This window comes from Hordeum vulgare, chromosome 1H, assembly GCF_904849725.1.
Source record: "Hordeum vulgare subsp. vulgare chromosome 1H, MorexV3_pseudomolecules_assembly, whole genome shotgun sequence".
Taxonomy (NCBI): Eukaryota; Viridiplantae; Streptophyta; class Magnoliopsida; order Poales; family Poaceae; genus Hordeum; species Hordeum vulgare.
This window is the reverse complement of record NC_058518.1, coordinates 247,105,207-247,117,763: the sequence shown is the minus strand read 5'-3', so window position 1 is coordinate 247,117,763 and position 12,557 is coordinate 247,105,207. Positions and strand designations below refer to the sequence as shown.

General features: G+C 51.5%; 1 protein-coding gene across 1 annotated transcript; it reads right to left on the bottom strand.

Moving 5' to 3' along the window:
• Positions 1 to 10,917: 10,917 nt before the first annotated feature.
• On the bottom strand, positions 10,918 to 12,539 carry LOC123429906 (rubisco accumulation factor 1, chloroplastic-like). The gene has a single exon (XM_045113882.1). The coding sequence runs from the start codon at positions 12,449 to 12,451 to the stop codon at positions 11,033 to 11,035; it is 1,419 nt and encodes a 472-aa protein (XP_044969817.1). The 5' UTR covers positions 12,452 to 12,539; the 3' UTR covers positions 10,918 to 11,032.
• Positions 12,540 to 12,557: the final 18 nt, after the last annotated feature.

Sequence of the window (12,557 nt, the reverse complement as noted above, 5' to 3'; positions counted from 1 at the left end):
GGGTCGCATCTAAGCGTATCGCAAGCAGGATAACATTGCCATTACATAAATAGAGATATGAGTATAAGATTCGGCTTACACTCACCACATGATAAATTACAATCCACACAAGCATTCATTATTCATACATAAAGCAGGGTCCGACTACAGACAAGATAAATGGCAAAATCATAATGGCCCCACTATCACGACCATGCGCCTCTAGTCCTTAGGATACGTCACATATAGCCCGCCATTGTCTTTGTTGAACTCCTGCCTCAGCTGGTTATCATCGGGAACACCTGCATCTGGGGTACCTGTACCTGTGGGGGTTTGTAGTAAACTGTGAGCCACGAGGACTCAACAATCTCATGACCTTGGTATCGAGTCTAACTAAGTTAAATAGGTGAGGTAGGTTAAGTGTATAAGTTTGCAGCATCCTAAGCATATATGGTGGCTATCTTACAAAGAAGAGAAATTAAATATGGTGGTCTACGCAAGACGGTCGAAGACTAGATTGATCACTAAGTGATCCTGAACACCTACTTACGTCATTCATAAGCCCAGCGTGTTCTCGATCAAAGAAGGAGCTCTGAAAGAACAGTCACGGTTACGCACTCAGTTGGCAAGTTTTAATTACTTTAAGTTGCCTAGAACTGGATGTCAACAAAATATACATATTTGCCACATAACCGCGGGCACGGCTTTTCGAAAGATTAAACCCTACACGGGTGCTCCAACTAGTCCATCACAAATTACCACATGCCGCATAGTAATCCTCTACCACGAAACTCGTGATCTCGTCGAATTCCTTAGTGGAAAACCTCAACTCTGAGAAGACCCAAAGTCTCACCCGAATCCCAATGCGCAAGATATATCGCTAAGGTAAGACAAGTCCAGCAAGACCGCCCGACGTGTCGACGACCCTGATAAGAGCAGTGTATCTCAGTTTTAGGACACGTCGAATAAGCACATCGTACGATGGCCTGATAGACATCTCCCGGGTTGCCCTGGGTTGGCCCCGCAAACGGCTCTGGGTTGGACCAACACTCATGAGGAGCACTGGCCCGGGGGTTTAATAAGTTCCTCGGGGTAGCTATTCCCTATGCGTTTTATTATTAAGTTGTTACCAGATTAACACCAAAGCTGGGTCTTGCCAGACACACCCTATCACTAAACGATTTATCAAGGGGTCCCCATAACAACCCCGAATGTGTTAGGAGCACTCAGTTAAGGAATAAAATACCGGTAGACGAAACTAAGACGACAACAACGGAACAAATCACCCGACAAAAGGCTAGGCCTTCCGTCATTTACCAAGTATATAGGTGCATTAATTAAATAGCAATTAAATATGATGATATTAAACGCCCATGTTATCACATGGACCAACTCGCACCTGCAACTAGCAACACTAACAATTACTGGTTGAGCAAGCCTAACTTAGCCAAACAATATTTGCTAGGAGGGGAGGTGTTTGAGGTTTCATGGCAATATTTGATGGCCTATATATCATGTGGTAGGCAACGGAGATGTAACGATAGAAACGAACCACTAAGCAAAACAAAGATAGAAACGGTGTCAAGGTCACGATTATCTTGCTTGTGATTTCTTCAGAGTGGAATTGTTCCTGATCTTCCTGCACGAACTCACCTGACTCTTAAAACTCGTTTCCGGCCCCAAAAGCTACCCAAAAGAAACAAGCAGGAAATAAATACCAGCACGAAGATGATTCCACAGACATAATGATGCATGCATGCACTACCTCTAACCATGCACATAAGCCACCCTACACACATAATCAAGTGCCACCTCACCACAAGGTGACTTTGTACAGAAATGATCAAAACCAGAATCTAGTACCACCATTGGATTCCTTGGGATTTTCTACCCCAAATCCATATATTATACTGCCATGTTTGCATGCAAAAAACACCACAAACAAGAAAAGAAATGCACATAGTTTCCAATTCAACTTATAAGTCAAATCTTGTCTAAAGTGGAAAGTTTCCAAATCTGTCTATCTCACCATTTGGAATTTACCACCTAAAGAGGAAAAAACACTCAAAACAACATCATATACAAAAGAAAATGCATGGGGTACAATGGTCATTGAACCATGGCCCCTAGTGAGTGTATGCAACCGCGCACACACACCACTTACTCACATACACACATGCACACACACATACATATGTGCACACACACATACTCACACACACACACACACACACACTCACATGCACACACTCATGTACACACTTGCACACATGGTGCACACACACACACACTCATACGCACACCCATGTGCACACCTACACTCATGGTGCACACACACCACACACACACACACCTCACATACACACACATGTGCATGAGCACATTGCCCTCCACACTAGGGCACACACACTCATACACACCACCACCACGCTGCCAAATACACACAATTACACATACATACACATAACAAAGGAAAAAAACAACATAAAATAAAGGAAAAGTGGTGCAGGGGTGGGGATCGAACCCTGCCCCTCTAGTGGAGACACCCACACACACTACCACTGCGCTACTGCTTCAGCACTTGACAGAGAGGGGCTGTGACTCCTTTCGAGAAGCCCCTCTACATCGCACACTACCATGGCGGCAGCCGGAACAGGGGAAGATGGCGACGAGGCTACGAACACGAATCAACGGAGCTGGCTACCGGCGGGGGATGCGGATGCCATGGGGGTCTCGTTCCCGTGGTCAACCCATCGGGAGGGGGAAGCCAACGGCGGTGCAAGGAGCTGTTGCTCCAGGCCATGGCAGAGGACGACGGCCGCGACGATCATGCATATCGAGAGGACACGCAGCGGGAGAGGGGAGAAGGGGCGATGACGGCTCACCCTGGGCACGACGATGATGAGGAACGGCGCGAGGAAGAGGAAGAAGAGGCGAGGCAGCTCCGTGACAGAGTTTCACCCGCTCCGGCGACGGCGACGGCGGAGACAACGCTAGGGAAGGGGGATCACCCTCCTAGCGACGGGGATGTGTCGAGGGAGGACCGAGCATCCTCCCTGCCATCTTGATCTCCCGGGAGGATCTACCGGCGACAAGGGGATGGCGGCAAGGCAGCGAGGCAACTCTGTCTCTCTCTCTGAACCTCTATGCACTACTGAATCTTACTTTGCAGAGGGGGAAAGAAGGAGGGAGAGGATGGCGGCGGCAGAGGAGGAATGCATGCATCCCTAGGTCACACGGGCTTAAATAGGGCGACGGGCTGACGGCCTCGACGTCCGTGACGGTGCCACGACGGCACCTCTCTCACAACTCTCCCTGCTAACTGACGGGAAATGGGAGGAAGGAGAGAACGGCGTCAGGAAGGAGAAGGGGATGGGCTTTGCCCGCCAGAGAGAAGGGAATGGGCCAGGAAGCCCACTAGCCTCTCACTCTCTCTCTCTGAAATTAACACAGGCTGAAATTTTAAATAAAAGCAATCAAATTCGAATTAAAAGCCAGGGTAGGTAAAATAGAAAAAGAATAAAACCAAAAATGAAAATAAGCTTCTAAAATGTTCCTCCTGTTTATAAAAATAGGTGGGGCATTTTAGAACAAAGTAAAATAACTTGTTTAAATAAAATTTGGCCCTGTTTTTAAATTAAAACAAAAGAAAAATAACTTCAAATAAGTGAGTGTTGCCACCCACAATTATTTAAAAGGGTTTTTAAACATCTTGAACATTTTTAATAGGCCAAAATAGAAACTTCAAATCTGCCCTAAGTCATTTGAAAAGAGAGAGTGTTTTGGGCATGGAGCAACTAAGGGTTTTGAAGGGTTCTTGTTGCACCGACACCACACTTCACATGATCAATTACAAGAACACATGCAATCACATACACCACTAAGGAGACACAACCACACCAAGATCAAACAAGGAAAACAAAAGAAATAAATTCTATGCATGATGCATGATGCACATGAAACGACAACATCACGAAGTCTCTCATCCATTCACATTGCATCACAAGGTTGCCAAACAAGGAAAGTTTACATAAAAGGAAAGGGGTGCACTGGGCTGTTATACCCTGTGTCTCAGAGATTACTACAACAACAGTTGTAGGTACAGGTAATGCGATGCTTTGACGTGAGAGCGATGCTTGTTTGATTTGGAATTCTTCTTCTTATTCTTCATTGATCATAGGATGGGTTCCAGGCCGACAGCCTCGGATTAGCAAGGATGGGTGTCGATTTTAGCGTTCGATTTCGTTTGTAGTCGGACCCGTCTATTCTATATGATGATTGAATGTATTGTTGTATTGAGATGATATGGTTTAGCTTGTGGCGAGTGTAAGCCAATTCTGACTCATCTCCTTTGTACATGTACTTGTAACGATATCCATTCTTGCGAAAATGACGAGATGCTTCTATCCCTGTTGAGGCCCTCGAGCCAAAATAATGACATGATCACATCTTGAGCGTTACATGCTTTGATTGCATTGATGTTATGGGGTATAGAGTACAAGATGATCTACCTTGAGACCGTATGATTATGTTCCAAACCATAATGCTAGTAATCCTCTTCCTAGAGACTATACCCCTCGATTTATATATGCACCGGGGTATCTAGATTACACACACGTTCGGTTGCCAATGCGCCGCCTACGGAGCTATCCTTGAAGTGTACGCCAAGTTTTCGGAGGTTTCCATCTTGGTTATGCCAAAGTTCATAGTTTTGATGGTCCTTCCTTCTAATGATCGACGGGCCATAAACTCGACCCATGGACTGTGGGCCATATAGGTGAGCACCCCTTAGTGCAGGACACCGTTAGATGGGCGTGGTGGCTGCGGCGGCGGAAGGGAGGGTGGGAGGAAGAGAGACGCCAGTTTTACTTGGCCATAGTGGGAGTGAAAATATTTAGAGAAATTGGAGGGGATATATGGAGATGGAGTATAATTTTTACTACCTTAATCATTTTTAAGTATGGGCTAAGTGCGTAGTAAGGGAGGATAAGATTTCGGAAACGTTTTCCGACAGCGCGCCGGCTGAACGCTTCGGCCGGCCGTGCGCGTCATGCGATCGCCGCGCGTGGACCCCCTTCCTTTTTTGCTGTGAGGCGTCATTTTTACTGCAACAGTGTATCTTTTTTTGCTACTATCGACAGGATTTTTTGCTGCAACCGTTGGTGATTTTGCTACATTTTGTCCAAAAAAAAGTTGCATCCATGTTTAGTTGCAACCCGAGTTTGTCGGATTTTTTTGCTACAACCGTTCATTAAAAAAATTGCATGCACGTTCGTCAGAGTTGCAACCCGAATTCATCGGATTTTTTGCTACAATTCACATTTTGTTTTGCTACCACACATCATCATCATCGTTTTTTTTGCTACAACCACGTTGATATTTTTTTGCTACAACCATATTTTTGCTGCATCCACGCCCGAAATTTACTACATCGCTGTTTATTTTTATTATCATCAATGATTTTTACTGCATGAACATATCCGACGGTCAAATCGATTCAGTCTCAGATCGGGCAGCTCGGCCAGCGTAGATCAGTCTTGTCTTGTTGAGAGTCTTGCTCCAGAGACGGCCAACCATGAGGATCTCTCTCTATTCAAGATTCGCGCATGGTGCGTCGATCCTGATGAAGTGTGTTTGGTAAAGCGTCTCTGGGTGCCGGAACCGGAGGAGGTAGATCCTGCAGCGAGCATGCCTACTTCGTGCCAGCTGCTCGAATACTTGACACTAATCCACGTTGGTAGGATCAGGGAGCATGAGGGTCCGGAGCGATGGCTATGTCCGGCCAACTCTGATGGGAGCGGCCAGAGTGGTCTGCCGGAGGACTCTGGTGGGTTTTCTAGTAGAGGGGAGTGGCAGGTGTTGCCGTGGACTAGAGGTGTTCGTGATCACCACGATGGCATGCAGCCAAGTGGAGCTCAGGGCGGTTCCTACCGTCAGGCGCTGCTTGGGCGCATCGGCCCCTCGAACTGGAGAATCACGCCGATGGTTAATGCCACGGAGAGGTTTGAGCGAAACAGGGTCGTTGCCACCCCCTCGAAGGAGCCGTCATCGTCGGCTGGCCAGGCCGCGGTGACCACCGCCACCCGTCTTGCACCAACGGAGTCTGCACTTCGGTGGGCCTCTGAGTCCGCGGGCGTGGCTCATCGGGCCACACAAGATCCGAGCGATGAGCGTGAGGGTGCTGCAGAGGTGGGGCAGTCGACCCCATCTTTTGACCAGGGTAGATGCTGGTACAGGACTTGCAGCTGGTGGCGCCTGAAAAGGTGATTCCACGGGGCCTACCATGCCCGAGCTCGGATAAAGCGCCGCCTCAGCCTTCTGCTCCTGTTGCTGCAGCGCATTCCATGACCGTTGGCGAGCAGCGAGTGGACGACAGGGAGGTTGGCATGTTTGTCCCTTCTGATGGGACCAACCCGACAACAGCAGTGGAGACAAACGCGACATCAGATGCTGGAATTGGTGACAGTCCCAGAGGGTGGGACCCTTGTCTGCGAGGCGATGGCCACTAACACAACGACAACCGATTCCGATGGCTGGGCCCCGATCTCAGATATCGTGACCACCAGGGCTACAGAGGAGGTGGGAGACACGTCTTTGGACATATTTGGAGAGGGACGATTTACCGCCATAGATAGGGAGCATGTGGGGGCCATGACAGACATGACCACGTACGAGTGCATGCACCCACCGCGGCCTCACGCGGTGGAACCTGATGGCCAGCGCCAGGAAGATGGGCTTACTTCCAAGGAACAGGTCGCACTGCACAATATCAGATCCTTTTGCGCGGGACTCCTCAAAAATTTGGCGCCTCCCCTACTCAAGGAATCTGAAGTGTTACGCCGCGTCAAGGACGGACAGGATCCTTTCACCCTGAGGCGTGCAACTCGCTCTTTCTCGTTGGGGGCAATCGGAAATTGAATGCCTCGGCGGCAGAGACAGTGCTGCTGAAAGCGCTGGGCTTCGTTAGTGATGATGTGGCTGTTTCTGAAGACGCGCTTGGACAACTACGTATGGTCTTTGACTCACCCTTGCAGGAGCCGCAACTAAGAGCTATCGCCGCCATTTTTGGGAAGGCTATCCCACGCAACATCATCGACGATATGGAGAGGAACGGTGACACCGTGGTGTAGTATCTGGCCAGGGCGTCGACAGGAGATGCACTTGATTCCATGTCGACTGTCAATTTGGAGGTGGTGTGCTGGAACGTGATGGGTCTTAATAGCCCCATCAAGAGGAAGGCGATGAGAGAGTTTGTGGACTCGATCTGCGCGACGATAGTTTGTATTCTAGAGTCTAAGCTTGAGGCGGTGGACAAATATGTAATATTGCAATGCATGGGGCCAAATTATGATGGCTTTACTTACCTCCCGACGTAGGCTACTAGGGGAGGCATAATTCTGGCATGGGACTCCTATAGGGCGCGGATCTCTAACTTTGTTAACGACACTAACTTCATCACGGGATACGTCTCGCCCACAGAGGGCACTCCATGGTGGATATCCGTGGTGTACGGGCCGCTGGAGGACGAGCAGAAAATTACCTTCTTGTGAGAATTATCATACCGTAGATCGCTCTGCCCGGGGCCTTGGCTTTCTATTGGAGACTTTAACCTAATCCTACATGCGGCTGACAAAAACAACTCGATCTTGGACAGGAGGATGATGGGGACGTTCAAACGCTTCGTCGATGATAATGCCCTAAAAGAGTTGTTTCTACATGGAAGGAAATACACGTGGTGCAATGAGAGGGAGGTGCCCACGCTCACTAAAATTGACCGTGCCTTTGTATCTGTGGATTGGGAGCTTGATCACCCGGAATGTCTCTTACAAGTTCTCTCCACCGCATCCTCTGACCACTGCCCATTGCATCTAGCTATGTAGGATCATGTGCACATAAAGAGGCGGTTCCGGTTTGAGAGGTTCTGGATTAACATGGACGGCTTCATGTATGTGGTCCGTGAGGCTTGGGTTTGCGATGATAGCATCACTGATCCTTGCTTGCGGCTCGATCGCTTGCTCAGGAACACTACGAAAGAACTGGCGGCGTGGGGCCAAAAGAAAATTGGAAACATCAAACTACAGATCGCAATCGCGAATATACTCATCCTCCGGTTTGATTGCGCTCAAGAGACTCGGCTGCTTACTGACGGCGAGAGATGGCTCAGGAGAACGCTCAAGCAGCTGGTGTTGGGTCTCGCATCCTTAGAGAGGACTATTGCTAGACAAAGATCACGCATATCTTGGCCGCGCGAGGGAGATGCCAACATGAAGCTCTTTCATCTTGTGGCTAATGGGAGGAGGATGAAGAACCACATCTCGTCGATCCTAGTGGATGGTCAGATCATCACTGATCACAGGGGGAAGGAGGAGGCCTTCCACCAGGCATATCATGAACTACTTGGGAAGGACGTGGCCCGCGAGTTCACCTTAAACCTTGATGAGCTTGATGTTGTGCGGGCTGATCTTTCGGATCAAGACTGCATATTTCATGAAGAGGAAATTTGGAAGGTTATCAAAGAACTGCCATCCGATCGCGCGCGAGGGCCAGACGGATTCATTGGCATATTCTTTCAGAAGGCTTGGGAGATCATCAAAGCTGACCTTACTGCCGCACTGCATAAAATGCTCATTGGAAATGGGAGAGGGTTTGGCAGACTAAACCAGGCATTGATCACCCTGATCCCGAAATCACCGAAGGCTTGGTCGGTGGCGGATTTTCGACCGATGAGTCTGATTCACAGTTTGCCTAAGCTAGCCTCGAAGCTCCTGGCAACGCGCCTTAGGCCTCGCATGGGGGAACTGGTGCACGTCAACCAATCGACTTTCATCAAAGGGAGAAACCTACACGACAATTTCCCGTTGGTTAGACAGCTAGCGCGTGGCCTACATCGGAGAAAGGAGAAAGGGGTCCTGCTCAAACTGGACATATCTAAAGCCTTCGATTGTCTATCCTGGCCCTTCCTCTTCGAGGTGCTAAGGGCCAAGGGCTTCTCCGAGCGATGGATCTCATGCATTGCTACCTTACTGACGACGACTAGTTCGAGAGTGGTGGTGAATGGATGTGCTGGTAGCAAATTCATGCATGCGAAAGGTCTCCGACAAGGGGAACCTATACCCCCCATGTTGTTCGTGCTGGCTATGGACGTACTCACTTCGATCATTATTAAGGCACATGAGAACTCTGCTATTAGCGCCATGAACGGTTGTAGCCCGATGCAACGCCTGTCCCTATATGCGGATGATGTGGTGTTTTTCATCAAACCTACTCGGCCCGATCTGCAACTGGTGACTGAGGTGTTTCACATCTTTGGCGTGGCTTCGGGACTAAAGGTTAACTACAACAAATCTTCGGCTATCATGATCAGGTCGGAGGATTCAGATGCGGAGCTTGTCGAGCGTGCGTTACCGTGGAAAATGGAACAATTTCCTTGCAAATACTTGGGGCTGCAGCTAAGCATCTGGCAATTACGTCGCTCGGAATGGCAGCCGATTGTAGACGCGACACTCCATATTGTGCCGGGTTGCCAGAGGGGATTGGTGACTAGGCCGGGACGTCTGGTGCTTGTTAACAAGGTCATGAGAGCTAGGGCCACGCACCACCTGATGATCGCTGAGGCGCCCAAATGGGCTTTGGAGAAAGTGGACAAAGGCTGTCGGGCCTTCTTCTGGGCTGGCACAGAGGGTATCCATGGCGGCAAATGCGTTGTGTCTTGGGATCGTGTGTGTCGGCCAAAGAGGCTTGGAGGACTCGGCGTGATCGACCTATACAGGCACGGGATTGCCCTCAGATTGCACTGGGAGTGGTTGCGGCGTATGGATGGCTCTAGGCCTTGGCAAGGTCTTAATCTGGTTCCTGATAAGCAAGTGGCCCAAGCCTTTGGCAGCATGGTTAAGTGGAGCTTAGGATCAGGATCACAAATTCTGTTTTGGAAAGACAGATGGATAAATGGTGCCACGATCAAGGAAATTGCACCATTAGTGGTGGCTAGAGTCATAACCCAAGTGGCCAACAGGAGATCGGCAAGAGATGCACTTCAAATGCATGCTTGGACAAATGATATTGTTGGAGATATGTGCACCGAAAGCTTGTCTCAGTTCATCGCGCTCTGGGAGATTCTTATCGAAGTGGAGACCGACCCGGGCTGCGAGGATAGACCGATCTGGGCCTGGAACGTGGATGGAACTTACACGTCATCATAGGCTTATAGGATGCTTTGCGAGGGGGGGGGGTAGGAGATACCAGTCTTATGCAGCTATATGGAAGAGTTGGGCACCCCTGGTTTGCGGGATCTTCATGTGGTTGGCAGTGCAATACCGGCTGTGGACGTCGGATAGGAGGGCACGACACGAGTGACAAGACAATACCTCCCCTTGCTACTTGTGTGATCAAGAAGAGGATACGGTCGACCATATCCTTATTCAATGTGTCTTCGCTAGGCAGGTATGGTTCCTTTGCTTCTTCAGGATGGGGCTGGCATCGCGCTTGTGCCAAACTCAACATGACACCTTGGTGGAGTGGTGGCAGATGGCTTGAAAGCGTATCACCAAGCGCATACGCAAGGGCTTTGACACACTAGTTATGCTGGTCAGCTGGAGCCTATGGAAGCAGGTGAACGACAGAGTTTTCGGTAGGAGTGTTGTCTTGAACGAAAGGGGCACGGTGGATCTCATTTTCAAGGATCTTACGAACTGGACTATGGCAGGAGCTTCTGGAGTGATCCGTATGATTGAGTAGTACAGTCTAGTTAACTGGCGAGTGGGGGCTGAGTTAGGATGGATCCGTGATGCCTAACTAGCGATGTTGTAATCTCTTGTACATAACTTCTGTCTTCTATAAAGCTATGGTACCAAAAAAAATCTTTTTTGGTGGAGACGGTTAGAAATGGCCTAAAGCACTGCACCGACTGCACCTGCCAATTTTCCTACGACTTGCAGAACAAACAAGGAAAATTGCATTCTCTTATTCATGTACTGCTGTGAAGAGAAGCGGGGAAACTTTTTACCAAACGAAAACGAAAACGAAAGCATGTGCCAAAAACCCTCTCTAAAACTCTTTAGTCCCACTCATCGCCGACGATGATGTCTTCCTCGTCTTTGGGTGGCCGGACGACGGTCACCACCTCCGCGGCGGCCTGGCTAATTCCTTCCTCCAACAGCTTATTGCCCCTCTCCACCACCAGCTTCCCTCCCTTCTCCAGCACGTATATCCCCTCATCCACCACCTCCTTCCGTTTCCGGTCGGCCACCACCAGCACTCTCTCGTTCTCCGCCGACCGCCACGGCAGCACCCGCCCGTCCGCCAACTCGATCACCACCGCCTCGTCAGCCACCGCCATGACCGGGGCCCAGCCCGGCAGCACCGCCCAGCGCGCCCACCCCTTGTCCACCTCCACGATGCCGAGGTCCGCGTCCGTCTGGCTCCTCCTCGGGGCGAGGTCCACTGCCTGGACGCCGTCCGTTTCTTTCACCACCGGCAGCAGCAGCACGATGGACGCCTCGGAGATCTCGCCGTACATGAGCCGCACCACCGGCACCGCGGGCCGTGCGTCGACTTTGGCCTCGAGCTCCTCCACTTCCTCTCCGGCGGCCTTCTTGATGGCCCTCTCCATCTCGAGCTCCACCCGCGCCCTGGCCGACTCGGTCTCGACCACGTCCAGCGAGCGCTCCAGCTCGGGGATGCGGTCCTCGTTGGCGATGGCCTCCCGCGACAGCCGGAAGCGCGCGTACGCGAGGCAGTCGCCGGCGGAGTGCCTGTCGAAGGCGTCCCACCCTTCGTCGCCGCGGCGCTGCGGGAAGTCCTTCATGGAGCGCGCGAGCTCGCGCACGCCCTTGGACTCGAGGCGCCTCTCGATGGTGTGCTTGGTGGCGACGATGCGCTGGCGGGCGTTGAGGAAGCGGAGCTCGTACAGGAGGTCCGGCCCGCCGTAGGAGTCGAAGTAGTGTAGGAGATCATCGGGGAAGTCGTCGGAGATGAGGGAGTCGCGGACCTGGGAGGCGACGACGAGGCGGTTCTGCTCGACGCCGGACATGCCGGTAGCTTCCTCGATGGATGCCGGGGTGAAGCCCTCGCGGGAGAGGGAGGAGATGAGGGGCGCGTACTCGTACCAGCGGCCCATGCGGTCGCGGAGCACGGCGAGGCGCTCAGTGAGGTCGAGGTTGCGGTAGTTCTCGGGCAGGGGGGACGGCGGCGGGTGGAAGGGCTGGTAGAGCTGGCCTGGCGGGGCCGTCGGTGGCGGGGTGCGGGGGAGCATTCCACCGCCGCCGCCCCCGCCGCGGCCGCCGCCGCCACCGCTGCCGGGGAGGATGAGCTTGCCGCCGTTCGGGGGGCTGCCCCGGGGTCCACCGCCTCCGGGGAGGATGAGTGCGGCGATGGTGTAGGTGCATCGACGCCGGCGGTGGTGGGCGGTGGAGAGGGGCTTGCGGTGGCGCGGGCCGGTAGAGGCCGCCGGGTGGGGGTGGGAGACGGAGAGCATGGTGGTGATAAGGTGAAGGGAGGAGCGCAGAGGAAGCAGGGGAGCTTATCTCATCTGCTCTCGTCTCGGGGAGGGGGTGGCAGAAGAACGGGGTTCGGTTAAGTCG

Excerpts from the sequence above, each read along its gene's own strand:
- LOC123429906 (XM_045113882.1), bottom strand. The coding sequence starts at position 12,451 with ATGCTCTCCGTCTCCCACCCCCACCCGGCGGCCTCTACCGGCCCGCGC.